We start from the raw sequence: 19,271 nt of genomic DNA, 5'->3' as shown, positions 1-19,271 counted from the left end.
ATCTGGCACAAGTGGCTCACACCAGTAATCCTAACACTTTGGGAGGCCGAAGTAGGAGCATCATTTGAGGACAAGAGTTTGAGACCAGCCTGGGCAAGATAGTGAGAGCCCCCCCCCGCCGCCACCACCAGCACTGCAGCCGTTTCTTAAATAAAGGGAAAAAATACAGACACTTATCCGAATTTTAAAGAAAAAAAAAAACTTCTCTTAACCCAGAAAATCTCCACAACAACCATTACATAAGATAAACGATCACTAGTCTTCAAATAACAGAACTTGACAACACCTTTTGTCAAACATAGTTCCTCCTAACTTAATAGTAGTAATTGGGGAGACCACTCATGTTGGCTTTATCCAGAAGCAAAACAAACTTCACATAACTTTTTGTTGTTGTTGTTCGTTTTTTAAACTTCGCATATCTTTTTTGTTTTGTTTTGTTTTTGAGACGGAGTCTTGCTCTGTTGCCCAGGCTGGAGGGCAGTGGCGCGATCTCGGCTCACTGCAAGCTCCGCCTCCCGGGTTCACACCATTATCCTGCCTCAGCCTCCCGAGTAGCTGGGACTACAGGCGCCCGCCACCTCGGCCGGCTAATTTTTTCGTATTTTTAGTAGAGACGGGGTTTCACCGTGTTAGCCAGGGTGGTCTCGATCTGCTTACATCCTGATCTGCCCGCCTCAGCCTCCCAAAGTGCTGGGATTACAGGCGTGAGCCACCGCGCCAGGCCAAATTTTGCGTATCTTTATAGCAGGAGGTAGTTTTATAAGTTGAGCAAGGCGCCCATGCCCACTAAGTGTAGTCTCCTACCCTCCTGTAGGAACTGGGAGATACAGGCACTAACTCCACTGCATTTCAAAAAGATGACCCCCAAGTCCTTGAGGACACATTTCTGAGTTGTGATACTGGCAAGAGGCTCATTTTGCCGTTATAAAGATTTGTATACATTTGAAAAGGACAGAGAAAGAAATTTTGAAAGAAAAGAGAGAAGGCTGAGAAGTCTCTATTTTCAGCAGAGGAATTAAGCGTGTTATTTTTCATTTTTATTTGCCCTTATACAGTGGTAGTTTTGTCTCTAGGCATCCAAGGAGAAATATGATGTCAGGGTGAGTAAAAATAAATGAGCCAAATATGTTACTTTTATTTTTAAAAATATATTGTGAGTCGTTTATTTTTCAGCCTAAAAAAGGAAGCAAATTCTGACACACGCTACAACATAGATGAATCTTAAAAAACATTATGCTAAGTGAAATAAGTGAGACATAAAAGGACCAGTACAGTACAATTACACGTATATGAAGTAGCCAGAATAGTCAACTTCATAGAGTCGGAAAGTAGCATAGTGGTTGCCCATGGCTGGAGGGAAGGGGAAATGAGAAATTGTTGTTTCATGGCTATGGACTTTCTGTTTGGGATGACAAAAAAGTCCTGGAGAGGGATGGTGATGTTGGTTGCGCAACAATGTATTTAATGCCATTGAATTGTACACTTAAAAATGGTTAAAATGGTAAATATATATACATAGAGTGAAATACATATTTTTTGTGTTATATTTATATATGGGTGTATACATATATATGTGTGTGTGTACACTATCAAGTATATGACCTGTGTCACCACCACTCAGGGCTAGAATGCCTTCTTAGCCACGTGGTGGTGTGTAGCTGAAGTCCCAGCTGCTAGGGAGGTTGAGGCAGGAGGATCACTTCAGCCCTGCCTTTGGAGGCTACAGTGAGCTCTGATTGTGCCACTGCACTGCAGCCTGGATGACAGAGGGAGACCCAATCTCTTAAAAAAGAAAAAAAAATGTGTATATATACACACATATTTATACATATGAATGCCTTCTTTCCTGTAGCCCAAGCTATGCTCTTTGTATTTATAGTGACCTTGGTGGAGAGGGTCGGGTGGTAGACAGAGGCAGCATCTCTCTCTCCTTGACTTCCAAAACCATCAGGATATTTAAATATTTGTAAAATTTGTTTTCTACCTGTAGATGTTCTCCAAGTGCTCAGTGGGTCTGAGTCAGGTGACTTTTTTTTAAAAAAACAGTAACCCCCCGGGGTGCAGTGGCTCACCCCTATAATCCCAGCACTTTGGGAGGCCGAGGCGGGCAGATCACCTGAGATCAGGAGTTCGAGACCAGCTTGGCTAACATAGTGAAACCCCACCTTTACTAAAAATACAAAAATTAGCTGGGTGTGGTGGTGGGTGCCTGTAATCCCAACTACTCGGGAGGCTGAGGCAGGAGAATCGCTTGAACCCGGGAGGTGGAGGTTGCAGTGAGCCAAGATCGCACCATTGCACTCTAGCCTAGGTAACAAAAGCTAAACCACATCTCGGAAAAAAAAAAAAGAAAAAAAAGTAACCATTACCGGAAAAAGACAACATTTGGACACTTAACTTCATGACATTGACACCTAACAGGTTTTATTTCCCGATCACACATTTGGGGCGAATCTTGACCTACACTGGATTTCCACATTGTGCTGGTGGTTCTCACCCTGCAGCAGTATTTGGCAGAGTCTCTTGTTCTCTTGCTCTGCTTGCCAGTGTTGAGTTTATCTCACCCAGAAGAGAGTATCCTGAAAATGGATATGTAACTGGCATTTTGGGTAAGATAAATATTTTCAAGGTTATCTGAAGACATCATAGAAGTAATATTCTTGGACAGTGAATAAATTGCCCTGTATTTCAGTGCTTCCCAAACGTTGTGGACCCCAGCCTACAGTAAAAAAGACATTTCAGGCCGGGCACCGTGGCCTACACCTGTTATCCAGCACTTTGAGAGGCTGATGTGGGAGGATTGCTTGATCCCAGGAGTTCAAGACCAGTCTGGGTAACAAAGTGAGGCCCTGGCTCTGAAAAAAATGAAAAAAAAAATAGCTGGGCATGATGGTGCACACCTATAGTCCCAGAAACACAGGAGGCTGAGGCAGGAAGATTGCTTGAGCCCAGGAGGTTGAGGCTGCAGTGAGCCATGATGGTGCCACTGCACTTCAGCCTGGGTGACAGAGCGAGACCCTGTCTCAAAGAAAAACATTTTTTTTACATCACCCAATACAATATGCACGTGTACAACTGACCCAAACATTTTGCAAAACATTAGTCACTGTTACTACACAAGATACATTCTGAAATTATTTCCTAATCCCTGCTTGTGAAAAAGCTGGTTGCAACCCACAAAGATTGATTTCATGACTCATTTATAGGTCTCAGCCCACAGTTTGGAAACAGGACACCAATGTCAACATTTTATCAAACAAGATGTCTCTGTTTCAATTTTACTTATTGTGTCTTTAATGCCATTTAACTGCCTACATATCACATCCTATGTAGTGGAGAAAATCTGGTCCCTGTGATAGACAATGAGAGACAGTTAACTGTTCTAGACTCTGTGGAAAAAAATAGTAAGGAAAATTCACCTCAGCTTTATGCTTCTACCACCAGCGTCTGGGACTGATAAACTGGAGGGTTTCTGCACGGTAACCTTTGCTCTATGGTAGAATTTTTGAGAGAGTGAGGCAGACTTTTTTTTCAGCTCTTTCTTCCCATATACCTTCAAAGTTCTTTTAGTTTTAATTTTTGTTTGTTTCCTTCTCTTTGCATCATCTCCTTTCTCTGACTCCTCACAAAGAGATATTCAGATCCACAAAACAAAGACTTAAATTACTTACAATCTGGCCAGGCACGGTGGTTCATGCCTTGTAATCCCAGCACTTTGGGAAGCCAAGGCAGGAGGATCACTTGAGCCCAGGAGTTTCTTTTCTTTTTTTCTTTTTTTTTTTTTTTTTTGAGACGGATTCTCACTCTGTCACCCAGGCTGGAGTGCAGTAGCGCGACCTTGGCTCACTGCAAACTCCACCTCCCAGGCTCAAGCGATTCTCTTGCCAGAGTAACTGGGATTATAGGCACACCACCACACCCGGCTAATTTTTGTATTTTTAGTAGAGATGGAGTTTTGCCATGTTGGCCAGGCTGGTCTCGAACTCCTGACCTCAGGTGATCTGCCCACCTCAGCCTCCCAGAGTGCTGTGATTACAGGCATGAGCCACCACGCCTGGTCAAACCAGGAGTTTCAAACCACCATGGGCAACATAGGGTGACCCCATCTCTAAAAAAAAAATAAATAATAAGCGGGCATGGTGGTGTATGACTGTAGTCCCAGCTACTTGGGAGGCTGAAGTGGGAGGCTTCCTTGAGCCTGGGATGTTGTGGCTGCAGTGAACCATGATCACGCCTCTGCACTCCAGCCTGGGCCACAGAGCAAGACCCTGTCTCTAAAAAATATGCATATATATAATAAAATAAATTACTTAAGATCTATATCCTCCTTTAGTTGATGTTCTCTCAGCTAACAACCCCTAGGCCAGCTGTAGTCCCAGATATTCGGGAGGCTGAGACAGGAGGATTATTGAGCCCAGGAGGTTGAGGCTGCAGTGAGCCATGATGGTGCCACTGCACTTCAGCCTGGGTGACAGAGTGAGACCTTGTCTCAAAAATATTTTTTTTAACATCACCCAGTATAATATGCACATGTACAACTGACCCAAACATTTTGCAAAACAGTCACTGTTACTACATGAGATACATTCTGAAATTTTTTCCTAACAAGGGACACCAGGACAAATTGAGAGCAAAGGACGCAAGAACACACAAGAGAAGGTAAGTAGAAGAAAGGAGCAGGGGCAGCATCGTATGGGCCAGCGCTGGTTGAATTCGCTGGCTATTCCTTCCCGAGAGGGCTCTCTGCTAGGCTGGCAAAGGCTGGTGAGAAAGCCGGCTCTGCGCTCTGCCCTGTGCTGGCCACTTTCACCTGGTGCTTTGTACCCTGCGGCAGCCCTGGGCTCAGGGCAGGTGGGAGGGATTGTACTTTCCTTTCACTTTCTCAGGACGCCAAACCTGACACCTGGGGCCAGAACTACACTTCCCACCAAGCAGCGAGGCAGGAGGAAGAAGGGGGCACTGAGGGCTGAAAAGGAAAACCAGAAGAAAGAGAAAACATTACGTGCTGACCAGCAGAGGTGAGAGAGCGGACAGGTAAGTGACAGGTGAACCAGGAAGGCGAAGGTTGCGGGATGCCGGCAGGAGGACATCATCGGGGTGGACGCTGCCTGTGTCTCCCGGCAAGGCTTGTAAGCTAAATGAAAGGGGGCTTTTGTGGAAACCCTGAGGACTCCGGAGGGTGAGGGGAGACATGGAAGTAAAGTCTCAGCTCAAGTTACAGTGATAAGACCAAGACACCGGAAGTGGAATGGCTGTCTTTAGTTGAAAAGTCAGACAGGAAAAAAGTGGTTTGCTTGTGTCTGTTGTCTGCTGGATCATCTACCCGCATTGATTTCAGAGAGGTCCAAGAGAGGTATGGGATCCTTCTTCATCGCCTTAAAGCCCTGGGTTTTTGCATGCAGATTGGACACTTGAGTGCATTTTACCTTGTGTGATGAGACAGACTGTCCTTGTCTATGACTTTAGAGAAAACCAGGGTAAAACAGAGAAGTGAAGAAGGATGTCACAAGGCAGGGGCAATTTGCAGCCCATCAGATGTGATCATTAAGTGGGATCAGGTTTCAGTTACTTTTAGAGCTATTGGATGAGGAGTCCAAACACACTCTCATGAAGAACAGTTAAAGAAGATGGAGATATTCTCCTCGGGGGGATATTCTTGCTGCTTCAAATATCTGATGGGCTGTCATGTGGAACAGGAATGTGATGTGTCTTGGCAGAGTAAGGATAGCACTGAGCTAGACAGATGGAAACCTCATGGAGGGAGGTGTCAATCCCACAGAAGTGAGAACTGCCCAGTGTAAAATGGAAATTTTTCAGGAGGTAGTCAGTTCCTTGTGATCAGAGATATTGAAGCATAGGTGGACATTTAAGCCAGGGATGCTGATGGTGGGAGTAAAGTTTCAGGTAGGTGACTTGGTCAATTGGTGTTTTCCAAGCCTGGCTCGTCATCAGAATCACCTGGGGAAGAGACAGCATGAGAGAGAGGAGGGGAGGGGAGAGGAGAGAGAGAGGTTTTTGGTTTTGTGTTTTTGTTTGTTTGTTTGTTTGTGTTTTGAAATGGAGTTTCGCTCTTGTTGCCCAGGCTGGACTGCAATGGTGCGATCTTGGCTCACTGCAACCTCTGCCCTCTGGGTTCAAACCATTCTCCTGCCTTACCCTCCCCTGTAGCTGGGATTACAGGTGCATGCCACCACACCCGGCTAATTTTTTGTATTTTTAGTAGAGATGGGGTTTCACCATGTTGGCCAGGCTGATCTTGAACTCCTGACCTCAAGTGATCCACCTGCCTCAGCCTCCCAAATTGTTGGGATTACAGGTGTGAGCCACTGCACCTGGCCTATTTCTTATGATTTTAATAAAGATGGGCTGGGGGTTGGGGGGACGGTGGGGAGTCTCATTATGTTGACCAGACTACTTTCAACCTCCTGGTATCAAGTGATCCTTCTGCCTCAGCCTCCCAAAGTGCTGGGATTACAGGCATGAGCGACTGCGCCTGGCACAGTAAACGTATTTTAAAGTTAAAAACACAAAACACAAAACCTGGCCTGGTGCAGTTTTGAGATCATACCACTGCACTCCAACCTGAGTGACAGAGCAAGACTCTGTCTCAAAAAAAAAAAAAAAAGAATACTAAGAAATAATTTTTAAAAGAACAAGGTAAAATTAGTTTAGCAAGTCTGGGATGAGCTCCAAAAATATATTTTTTTCAATGATATTCCCAGATAATTCTGACCATCAGTTAGTTTGTGAAACACTGTCATTAGAAACCTTTATTTTCCAACCAGACACTGTGGCTCATGCCTGTAATCTCAACACTTTGGGAGGCCGAGGTGGGCAGATCGCCTGAGGTCAGATGACTGGAGTTCATAACCAGCCTGCTCAACATCATGAAACCCCGTATCGACTAAAAATACAAAAATTAGCTGGGGCCGGTGGCAGGCGCCTGTAATCCCAGCTACTTGGGAGGCTGAGGCAAGAGAATCGCTTGAATCAGGGAGGCCGAGGTTGCAGTGAGCCAAGATCACACCATTGCACTCCAGTCTGGGCAAGAAGAATGAAACTCTGTCTCAAAAAAAAAAAGAAGGAAATACATATTTTTCAATGATACTCACAGATAATTCTGATAATCAGTTAGTTTGTGAAACACTGTCATTAGAAACCTTAACTTTCCGGCAGTGCGTGGTGGCTCAGGCCTGTAATCCTGGCACTTTGGGAGGCTGAGGTGGGTAAATCACTTGAGGTCAGGCATTCGAGACCAGCCTGACCAACATGGTAAAACCCTGTCTCTACTGAAAATACAAAAATCAGCTGGGTGTGGTGGTGCAAGTCTATAGTCCCAGCTACTCGGGAGGCTGAGGCAGGAGAATCATTTGAACTGGAAGGCAGAGGTCGCAGTGGGCTGAGATCATGCCATTTCACTCCAGCCTGGGCGACAGAGCAAGACTCTGTCTCAAAAAAAAGGAAAAAGAAAAAAAAAAACCTTTGGTAAAACATGCCATAACCAGCCTTTGGTAAAATATGCCATAACATTATAGCCATGATTTTAATTTTGAATATTCTCAAAATCCTAATTTCCTGATTGAAAAAATTAGGCTCCAAACAAGACAAAAAAGCCATATCACTCTTCTCCAAGTTTACTTACCAATCACCGCTTATCAGTCCTTGTTGCTGGCTGCCTGGATGGCCAGCATTTTTGTTTTTGGTTTTTTTTTTGAGATGGAGTTTCACTCTTGTTGCCCAGGCTGGAGTGCAATGGCGTGATCTCAGCTCACTGCAACCTCCACCTCCTGGGTTCAAGGGATTTTCCTGCCTCAGCCTCCCAAGTAGCTAGAATTACAGGCATGAGCCACCACACCCAGGCGGTTTAATATTTTTAGTGAAGACGGGGTTTCTCCATGTTGGTCAGGCTTGTCTCGAACTCCCAACCTCAGGTGATCCATCCACCTCAGCCTCCCAAAGCGCTGGGATTACAGGCATGAGCCACCGTGCCTGGCCTGGATGGTCAGCCTTATAGTAGTTGGGAGTCTTTCTCCGCAGGTAAAATTGACACTGGTGGGATGTCCAATGGCAGGTGAGTCACTGCTGTAGGCATTTCCTCGGCCATCCTCCTGCTTTCCAGGCACTCTGATGGAGCATGTGGCACCTCATCCCTAGGCCTAGGATATATCACTGCTTTTATCTGATGGTGTTGACCGTCCACTGGACCCACCAGAGAATGGCAGTAGAAACTCTTTATTCCAAGAGCACCCCTAAAGTAAGATCAACACATGTAAGGTAAATGTTTGCTTATGGGGGCAACTCCTCTGTGCCTAACTAGCATCATTAGCATCATCCTCTCACAAGGATGTAGTGCTGTGAAGGTAATGACCTCCCTCCGTCTTGTCTTGTACTGGATCCCCAGTTCCTGGTGCTGAATTCCATCCTTTCTACTTAGCTCTGTTCTAGGTGGCAAGAACCATGCACTTCTCCGGCTCAGCCAGGGCAGCAGATGAGAACTTTGACTATCTGTTCAAGATTATCCTCATTGGGGATTCCAATGTGGGGAAGACGTGTGTGGTGCAGCATTTCAAGTCTGGAGTCTACACGGAGACACAGCAGAACACGATTGGAGTGGACTTTACCGTGCGCTCCCTTGATATTGATGGCAAGAAAGTGAAGGTCAGAGGGCACTGGAACGGGACTGATTCCACCTTTTTTTTTTTTTTTGAGACGGAATCTTGCTCCGTTGCCCAGGCTGGAGTGCAGTGGTGCAATCTCGGCTCACTGCAAGCTCCACCTCCCAGGTTCACGCCATTCTCCTGTCTCAGCCTCCCAAGTAGCTGGGAGTACAGGTGCCCACCACCACGCCTGGCTAATTTTTTTTATTTTTTTATTTTTTTTATTTTTAGTAGAGACAGGGTTTCACCGTGTTAGCCAGGATGGTCTGGATCTCCTGACCTCGTGATCTGCCCGCCTTGGCCTTCCAAAGTGCTGGGATTATAGGTGTGAGCCACCGCGCCCAGCCAGTTCCACCTTTTTTAGCCAGAATTCCCAACAACAAAGCACATGTCTAAGCGATAAAATATTTCAATACAAAACATGAAATCATACAAATAGTGGAAGAAAACATGGGAGTATTTATTTTTCTCATCATGGAATGGGAAAATCAGGCTTTAAATGAGACACGAATCCAGAAGCCAATAAAAAAAATATTGCTGAATCTAACTATGAAGCTCAAATTTATACATTTCTCTAACTATATAAAGGTCAAATTGGCTTTTATTTATTTTTTTTTGGCGGGGGGAGGGGATAGACAGGGCTTTTTGTTTTTGTTTTTTTGAGGCAGAGTCTCACTCCATCACCCAGGCTGGAGTCCAGGAGCGCAATTTCAGCTCACCGCAATCTCTGCCTCCTGGGCTCAAGCAATTCTCATGCCTCAGCATTCCAAGTAGCTGGATTTACAGGTGCACACCACCACGCCTGGCTAAGTTTTGTATTTTTAGTAGAGATAGGGTTTCACTATGCTGGCCAGACTGGTCTCAAGGTCCTGACCTCAAGTGATCCACCTGCCTCTACCTCCCAAAGTGCTGGGATTACAGGTGTGAGCTACCACACCCAGCCTGAGACAGGGTCTTGTTCTGTCACCCAGGCTAAAGTCCAGTGGCATGATCACAGCTCACTCCAGCCTCCATCTCCCTGGCTCAAGCAATCCTCTCACCTCAGCCTCCTGAATAGCTGGGACCACAGGTGCACCCCACCATGCCCAACTCATTTTTTAAATATGTTGTAGAGATGGGATTTTCCTGTGTTGCTCAGGCCAGTCTCAAACTCCAGGGCTCAAATCCTCCCACTTCACCCTCCCAAAGTGCTGGGATTACAGGCATGAGCCACCATGCCTGTCCTTAAAAGGTCAAATGTTCTAGCGGCCAGGCAAGGTGGCTCACACTTGTAATCCTAGCACTTTGGGAGGCCGAGGCAGGTGGATCACTTGAGGTCAGGAGTTCAAGACCAGCCTGGCCAACATGTTGAAACCCTGTCTCTACTAAAAATACAAAAATTAGCCAGGTGTGGTGGCAGGCACCTGTAGTCCCAGCTACTCAGGAGGCTGAGGCACAAGAATCTCTCAAACCTGGGAGGCAGAGGTTACAGTGAGCCGAGATCATACCACTGCACTCCAGCCTAGGCGACAGAGTCTTAAAAAAAAAAGAAGTCAAATTTTCTATGTACTCAAAAATGCCATAAACTGCCAGGCATGGTGGCTCACGCCTGTAATCCCAGCACTTTTGGAGGCCGAGGCAGGAGGATTACTCAAGGTCAGGAGTTCAAGACCAGCCTGGCCAACGTGGTGAAAACCTGTCTCTACTAAAAATACAAAAAATTAACTGGGCGTGGTGGCACACGCCTGTAATCCCAGCTGCTCGGGAGGCTTAAGGCATGAAAATTACTTGAACCCAGGAGACAGAGGTTGCAGTGAGCCAACATCACACCATTGCACTCCAGCCTGGGAGTCAGCGAAACTCTGTGTCAAAAAGATAAAATAATAAATAAAAATTTTAAAATTTTAAAAATACCTCAAAGAAATCAACAGAAAGGGCTAGATGAAGCAAGTAACAAAATCTCATTAATTATTAAATCTGGATGATAGATGTATGAGGAGTTTTTTAAACTTTTTTTGAGACAGGGTCTCACTCTGTTGCCCAGATGGAGGGCAGTGGCGCATGATCTCAGCTCACTACAGCCTCGACCTCCTGTGCTCAAGGGATCCTCCTGCCCCAGTCTCCCAAGTAGCTGGGACTACAGGCATGCGCTGCCATGCCCAGCTAGTTTTTGTATGTTTCATAGAGATGGGGTTTCACCATATTGCCAGACTGGTCTCAAACTCCTGAGCTTAAGCAATCCGCCACCTCAGCCTCCCAAAGTGCTGGGATCATAGGCATGAGCCACTGCACCCAGCCTCATTTTTCTATTATCTCTAGCTTTGGTGTATGGTTTGCAAACTTTCTCTAAAAAATAAATTTTATATAAATAGTGTGAGAATATGAAGAAATTGTTACCCTCAGACACTGTGAGAGGCTGTGTGAATTGGTGCTGCCGGTTGGGTGGCTAATTTGGGAGGCATTGTTGTGAGGACATTCCAGACATGAACAGCTTGAGTGTTCCTTTAAAATCAAAACAGTTCGGCCAATATTATCACCTTTGCCGGTGTTCAGATCCATGGGCAGGCTCCAAAGATGAGCCCCCAAATCTGGACCACGTGATGAATCAGGTGAAAAGGCAAAGAACACAAGACCCCGGGGTAAAATAGGTCCGCCTCTTGGACAGCAGCATCCCTTCAACCAGGGCTGTCCAAGCTTCTGGTTTCCCTGGGCCATGTTGGAAGACGAATTGTCTTGGGCCACACATAAATTACACTAACACTAACGATACCTGATGGGCTAAAAAAAAGAAAAAAAAATTGCAAAAAGATCTCATAATATTTTAAGAAAGTTTAAAAATTTTTGTTGGGCCACATTCCAAGCTGTCCTGGACCAAATGTGTCCCGCGGGTTGCAGGATGGACAAGTTTGTCTTAGATGGTCGTTCCCCAGCCATGGAGGATACCCAAGTCATCCAGTGAAAAATTGAAAGAATAGATTCCTGTATCCTACTCCAGATCTATTGGGTCTGAATATCTAGAAGTGAGACCCAGAAAACTGTGTTTTTAAGACGATGTAGGTGAAGGAGTTCCCATTACCTGTGGGAACCCCTGATTTGGACTCCCCTTCCTGTCCTTCTCCAGATGCAGGTGTGGGACACAGCTGGCCAGGAGCGCTTTCGCACCATCACCCAAAGCTACTACCGCAGTGCCCACGCGGCCATCATCGCCTATGACCTCACCCGGCGATCCACGTTTGAGTCCGTCCCTCACTGGATCCATGAGATAGAGAAATATGGAGCAGCCAATTTGGTCATTATGCTGATTGGTATGGCAGTTTTGAAGTTTTTAACTTTGGTTTACTCTCCTCTGAGGATGCTCAGCTTTCTGCGTGTTTCTGATGGCAGTGGAAAATGAAATCTTAGATGTACAAGTGATGGAGAGGGCCCCAGAAAGTGCCTTTAAACTGGATCCCACCATGCCCAGTCCTTTTTTTTTTTTTTTTAATTTTTGTAAAGATGGGGTTTTACCTTGTTGCCCAGGCTAGTCTTGAACTCCCGGGCTCAAGTGATCCTCCTGCCTGGCCCTCCCAAAGTGCTGGGGTTACGGCATGAGTCACTGTGCCTGGTCCTTTATTTTTATTTTTGACAATCTCTACTGCAGAGTGAACAGGTGAGTTTTGTTTTTTACTTGTTTATGGGAATCTAGTAGGTATATATATATTTTTGGGGGGTACAAGTGAGTTTGTTTGTTTGTTTGTTTTTGAGACGGAGTCTTGCTCTGTCACCCAGTCTCGAGTGCAGTGGCGTGATCTCAGCTCATTGCAAGCTCCGCCTCCCAGGTTCATGCCATTCTCCTGCCTCAGCCTCCCGAGTAGCTGGGACTACAGGCGCCTGCCACCACGCCTGGCTAATTTTTTTGTATTTTTAGTAGAGATGGGGTTTCACCATGTTAGCCAGGATGGTCTCGATCTCCTGACCTTGTGATCCCCCCACCTTGGCCTCCCAAAGTGCTGGGATTACAGGCGTGAGCCACCACTCCCGGCCACAAGTGGATTTTTAAAAAGAAAAAAGAAGAGTCAATTTATAAGTGTTTACCAATAATTTACATTAAAATACATAAACTAGGTGGGGCACGGTGGCTCATGCCTGTAATCCCAGCACTTTGAAGGGTGAGGCAGGTAAATTGCTTGAGCCTAGGAGATTGAGACCAGCCTGAGCAACATGGCAAAACCTCGTCTCTACAAAAAATTAAAAAAATTAGCTGAATGTGGTGGTGTGCACCTGCAGTCCCAGCTACTCAGGAGGCTGAGGAGGGAGGTTTGCTTGAGCCCAGCAGGCAGAGGTTGCAGTGAGCTGAGATTATACCATTGCACTCCATATGGGTATCCAGTTTTTCCAGCACCATCTATTGAAGAGACTGTCCTTTCTCCAACTTGTGTTCTTAGCACCTTTGTTGAAAGTGACTTTATTATAGATGTATGGATTTATTTCTGGATTCCGTATTCTGTTCCATTGGTCTGTGTGTCTGTTTTTATTAGTACCACACTGTTTTGGTTACTATAGTTCTATAGTATAATTTGAAGTCAGGCAACGTGATTCCTTGAGGTTGGTTCTTTTTGCTCAGGATATCTTTGGCTATTCTGAGTCTTTCATGGTTCCATATAAATTTTAGGATAATCTTTTCTATTTCTGTGATGAATGTCTTTGGGCCAGGTGTGGTGGTTCATGCCTGTAATCCCAGCACTTTGGGAAGCTGAGGCAGGAGGATAGCTTGAGACCATCCTGGTCAACATAGTGAGACCTCATCTCTACAAAAACTAAAACAAAATAAAATAGTGAGATGTGGTGGCACAGGCCTATAGTCCCAGCTACTTGGGAGGTTGGGGTGGGGGGATCACTTGAGCCCAGGAATTTGAGGCTGCAGGGAGCTGTGATCATACTACTGCACTCCAGCCTGGGTGAGAAAGCAAAACCTGGTCTCTTAAAAAAAATAAATAAATAAATAATAAAAGGAAACAGTTATGTCGTAGTAGAGCAAAGATGGGAGAGCTGTGCCATGGCATACAAAGGGCCAGAGTGGACAGGCAGGTGCAGCCCATGCCCTCCAGGGGCAGAAGGAAACTCAGCAATGGTGACTCCTAGAGAAGGGCAGAATAGCACGCATCTCACTTGGGAATGAAGCAGTTCTAAGCTACATGCGGTTTCCCCAGGAATGTGGACCAGATCTACCTTTTTATTAAGGTCATGCATCTCCAGGACACAATGGAGGCAGTTCTTCCTCGGGGCTGAAGGGAAAGCTGTCCAACCTCAGGTGCCTCCCTCTGTGCTACCTTCTCTCTTTTTGAGACGGAGTCTTGCTCTGTTGCCCAGGCTGGAGTGCAGTGATGTGACCTTGACTCACTGCAATCTCTGCCTCTCAGGTTCAAGCAATTCTCCTGCCTCAGCCTCCCGAATAGCTGGGATTACAGGCTTCCACCACCACCCTCAGCTAATGTTTGTATTTTTAGTAGAGACAGGATTTCACCATGTTGGCCAGGCTGGTCTGGAACTCCCGACCTCAGGTGATCCACCCACCTCGGCCTCCCAAAGTGCTGGGATTACAGGCATGAGCCACCACACCTGGCCCCACTGTGCTATCTTTGAAGGCAGCTCCCTGTCTCCAGCCCACAAGCCCCTAGCTGCCTCTCCCCCAGCCAGCTCCATCTTTAACTAGTCGCTCTGTGAAACAGATGCATCAGAGAAGGGTGACAGATGCCAGGATGTCGCAGGATTTCCAGGAGTCTCAGAATGTTTTCTTGGTATTTTTACCCTAGTCTGTCTTTCATAACAACCATCTCTGCCTCACTTCTTCCTCGGTTCTAGAAATACCCCCAAAGATGACCTGGAGTGTTGCAGTCTCCCAGTTGATAAGGTGTCCCTGTCAGAGGGCTGACACAGGGGCCTTCCTGTTTTCTGTACGTGGCCTCCTCGCCTGAATCCAGAAGAATTTATGTCATCCCTCACGGAAGTGTCCCTGCACATATTGCCTCATACAGGTGCTTCTTTCTGTCTCAGAAGTTTATCCCCAGCTCCTTGAAGCCACTTCATCAGCACAGGAATGACCCCGGTGTCAGTGGTTGATTGCATGTTGATTTGTACAGCTCTTCCTCCTCTAGCTGGCCACAGGGGGCCCAGCTCCTCCTAATGGCCCCATGTAAAACCCTCAAAGGCCCCCATTTCCCTTAGAATAATGCACATATTCCTGAACATGATTCATAAGGTACTTCAGGTCCCAGCCCTGCTTTCTTCTGGGAATGGCTGGCTTCCCATCTTTCTCCCACTCCCACTCCATCGCAGCAAGGGCTTTAGGAGGTGACTCATTATTTATTTATTTATTTATTTGGTTTTTTTTTAATTTTTTTTTTGAGACAGGGTCTTGCTCTGTTGCCCAGGCTGGAGTGCAGTGGTGCAATCTCAGCTCACTGCAACCTCTGCCACCAGGGTTCAAGTGATTCTCTTGCCTCAGCCTCCCAAGCAGCTGGGATTACAGGCACCTGCCACCATGCCTGGGTAATTTTTGTATTTTGAATAGAGACGGAGTTTCACCGTGCTGGACAGACTGGTCTCAAACTCCTAACCTCAAGTGATCCATCCACCTCGGCCTCCCAAAATGCTGGGATTATAGTGAGCCAACCATTTTTTATAGGTGATCCTGGATGCTCTGTCTCATAACTTTCTTCAGCATCTGATATTTGTCCCTCTAAGGATCTTAGCCAAACCTTCTGCTTAAAGTCCTGTTACATTTACAGGTCCACAGTCACTCAACAAAAACCCTCAGCAGGGTTTTTTTCCAAATATTTCAGAGTTCAGAATTTGTCAGATTTTAGAAAAGTGTACTCTGTGTTATGTAACACCCTCAGCAGGGTCTGGGCCAATGCCCCATGGCCAAATACATTACTATTTATGCAGTCAAATGTATAAATAGTCATACAGAACAGATTGAATAAAATCTTCAAGGCCGGGCGCAGTGGCTCACGCCTATAATCCCAGTTGATGACAGTGACTATGGGAAAGGATTTTCAAAATCTTTTTTGTTGGGACATATTAAGTATATAAAGAAAAGTACACATTGATTTATCTCAAAGGGAACAGCTGAGCAAACACCAGCTGGGTCAAGACAGAGAATATTGGCCGGGTGTGGTGGCTCATGCCTGTAGTCCTAGCACTTTGGGGGGCCGAGGCGGGCAGATTGCCTGAGCTCAGGAGTTCGAAACCAGCCTGGGCAACACAGTGAAACCCTGTCTCTACTAAAATACAAAAAAGAAAAGAAAATTAGCCAGGCATAGCGGCGTGCACCCATAATCCCAGCTACTTGGGAGGCTGAGGCAGGAGAATTGCTTGCACCTGGGAGGCGGACGGTGTGATGAGCCAAGATTGCACCACTGCACTCCAGCCTGGGTGACAGAGACTCAGTCTCTTAAAAAAAAACAAAAGACAGAGAATATTGACTGCTTGTGGGCTCACACCTGTAACCCCAACACTTTGGGAGGCAGAGATGGGAGGATCTCTTGAGCCCAGGAGTTTGAGATCAGCCTGAGCAACACAGGAGACCTGATCTCTATAAAAAATTGCAAATTAGCTGCGCATGATGGCATGTGCCTGTAGTCCCAGCTATGAGGGAGCCTGAATTGGGAGGACTGCTTTAGCCCAGGAGGTAGCGTCTGCAGTGAGCTGTGATCACGCCACTGCACTCCAGCCTGGGTGACACAGTAAGACCCTGTCTCAGAAAAAAAAAAAGAAAAAAGAATATTGCCAGCCCACTCTCCACCCCCACCGGCTTTCACTTCATTACCCCCTACTCCTTCTGCCCCAAAGGCAAGTGCTTTTATGATAAATACTTCTTTGCTTTTTTCTTTTTAAATCATTTTACTACCTAAGCCCACATCCCTAAATACTGCAGTTTTGTTTTGTTTTGCTTTTTTTTTTTTTTTTTTTTTGAGATGGAGTCTCACTCCATTGTCCAGGCCGGAGTGCAGTGCCATGATCTTGGCTCACTGCAAACTCCGCCTCCCAGGTTCAAGCGATTCTTATGCCTCAGACTCCCAAGTAGCTGGGATTATAGGCAGGTGCCACCATGCCCAGCTGATTTTTGTATTTTTAGTACATACAGGTTTTACTGTGTTGGCCAGGCTGGTCTTGAACTCCCAACCTCAAGTGATTCACCCATTTCAGCCTCCCAAAGTGCTGGGATTACAGGCATGATCCACCATGCCTCATCTTGTTTTGCTATTGTTTTGTACATTATATATAAACAAAATCAGGTACCTTTTTGCCTAAGTTTCTTTCCCTCAATATTGTTTATGAGTTTCATCCATTGTTGCATGTGGCTGTAATCTATTCTTTTGTATAATTTGTATACTATTCCTTTGCAAGAACACCCTACACAGTATTTCTGTGTTCTGTTGGCAATGGACATTTGAGTTGTTTCTAGTTTGGGGCAACTAGGAAAATAATGCTGCTCTGAGCATTCTGGTACATGTTTATTGATGCTGATGGGCACACGGCTCTGTTGGGTAATACCCAGAAGCAAAATTGCATGGTCATGCCGCTCTAGATAATCTCAAACCACTTGCAGAGTGGTCGTTCTAGTCTGTACTCCCATCAGCAGCATGCGCGGGTTCCAGTTGTTCTACATCCTCACCAACATTTGGTGCTGTTAGTCCTTTTACTTCCATGCATCCTGAGAAGTGTGTCATGAGATCACTAGTGTTCTTCATTTGCACTTCCCTGTCTATTAATGAGATTGAACACCTTTCAGATGTGTGTTAGCTATTTGGATATCCTCTGTTGTGAAATACTTTTCAAGTCCAAGTCCCATTTTTCTGTTTGTTATCTTTTTCTTGTTAATTCCTAAGAGTAGCTTATATCTTCTGAAAATGAGTCTGTGTCAGTGTGGGTCCTCCAGGAAGCAGATGTTGGGACAGGATGAGATAGACATGCAAGAGATTTATTGGGAGAAACAGCAGTGAGGGATAAAGAAGAAGGAGCAGGGCTGGGCACGGTGGCTCATGCCTGTAATCCCCTTGGGAGGAGCACTTTGGGAGGCCGAGGCAGGTGGATCACCTGAGGTCAGGAGTTCGAGACCAGCCTGTCCAACATGGTGAAACCTCGTCTCTACTAAAAATACAAAAAATAGCTGGGCGTGGTGGCGGGCGACTGTAATCCCAGCTGCTCAGGAGGCTGAGGCAGGAGAATCGCTTGAACCCAGGAGGCAGAGGTTGTGTGAGCTGAGATCGTACCCTTGCACTCCAGCCTGGGGGCAACAGAGCGAGACTCCATCTCAAAAAACAAACAAAAAAAAGAAGGAGCAGAAGGAGGCAGGGAGTCTTCTATGAGATGTAGACCTGCCCCTGGGAAGGAGAGAAAGGAGGAAGGACAACTTGGTAGGTAGAAAGAGTCTTAGACTAAGCACAACTCGAAGAAAGTTTATTTTTCAGGCAATGGGGTGCTCAAAAGCCAAGGTTGCCTGATAGAGGAATCGAATCCTGCATCTTGCAGCGTGGTCGTGCATGAGTGCCTGCACGGTACGGGGGATGGGGTGCTATCCCCCCAGGGCGCTGCACTAGTCCTGCTGGGCTCTGTCACCTGCATTCCCTGCACTAGGCTCTCTGGAAGGAGGCCCCAGCCCTTGTCAGTTACATGTGCTGCAAACATCATCTTCCATCCTGTGGAGGAACCTTTCCCTCTCTCTTCTTAAAAATACCTGAAGGAAGGAACATTTTGGTTTTTTTATGTTTTATTTTTTATAGATAGGGTCCAACTCTGTCACCCAGGCTGGAGTGCAATAGTGCCATCCTAGCTTACTGCAGCTTCGAACTCCTGGGCTGAAGCAATCCTCCTGCCTCAATCTTCCAAGTAGCTGGGACGACAGGCGCATTCCACCATGTCCAGTTAGGTTTTGTTTTTGTTTTTGTTTTTGTTTGAGACAGAGTCTCGAACTGTGACCCAGATATACTGTGACCCACTGTGTATAGTGGCCCAATCTTGTCTCACTGCAACCTCCACCTCCTGGGTTCAAGCGAGTCTCATGCCTCAGCCTCCCAAGTAGCTGGGATTACAGGCATGTGCCACTACACCCAGCTAATTTTTGTGTTATGAGTAAAGATGGGGTTTCACCATGTTGGCCAAGCTGGTCTCAAACTCCTGGCCTCAAGTAATCCACCGGCCTCAGGCTCCCAAAGTGCTGAGATTAGAGATGTGAGGCACCACGCCCAGCCCCAGCTAGTTCTTATGTTTTGTAGAGATGGGGCCTTGCTGTATTGCCCAGGCTGGTCTTGAATTCCTGGGCTCAAGTGATCCTCTTGCCTCAGCTTCCCAAACCACTGGGATTACAGGCATGAACTACTATATCCAGCCTTTTCCTCTCTTGGTGGTGTATTTTGGTGAACAGACACTCTTAATTTTAATATATTTCAATCTATTGATCTTTTCTTTAATAATGATTGCTTCCTGTGTCCTATTTAGGAAACTTTTCTTAATTGAAATCATCAAGATTATATTACCTTTTAAAGTTTAATCGATTAATTATTATCATTACTCTGCCTTTTACATTTAGATCTGTGATCTACGTGTAATTGATTTTTTGTGTATGGTGAAAGGTATGGGTCAAAACTTTTT

General features: G+C 45.9%; 1 protein-coding gene across 1 annotated transcript in view; it reads left to right on the top strand.

Annotated features, from left to right (window-relative positions):
* Window positions 1-4,861: 4,861 nt before the first annotated feature.
* Window positions 4,862-19,271, top strand: part of RAB19 (RAB19, member RAS oncogene family) — a 29,976-nt gene continuing 15,566 nt past the window's right edge. Inside the window, exons 1-3 of the mRNA XM_011995452.1 lie at window positions 4,862-5,034; window positions 8,435-8,658; window positions 11,758-11,941. Coding sequence (XP_011850842.1) covers window positions 8,458-8,658; window positions 11,758-11,941 — 385 coding nt within the window. The 5' untranslated portion in view covers window positions 4,862-5,034; window positions 8,435-8,457. The remainder of the gene's footprint in view (window positions 5,035-8,434; window positions 8,659-11,757; window positions 11,942-19,271) is intronic.

Source organism: Mandrillus leucophaeus, unplaced genomic scaffold, assembly GCF_000951045.1.
Source record: "Mandrillus leucophaeus isolate KB7577 unplaced genomic scaffold, Mleu.le_1.0 Scaffold49, whole genome shotgun sequence".
NCBI lineage: Eukaryota > Metazoa > Chordata > Mammalia > Primates > Cercopithecidae > Mandrillus > Mandrillus leucophaeus.
Note: the sequence above shows the minus strand (reverse complement) of the source record. Positions and strands in the feature narration are given on the sequence as shown.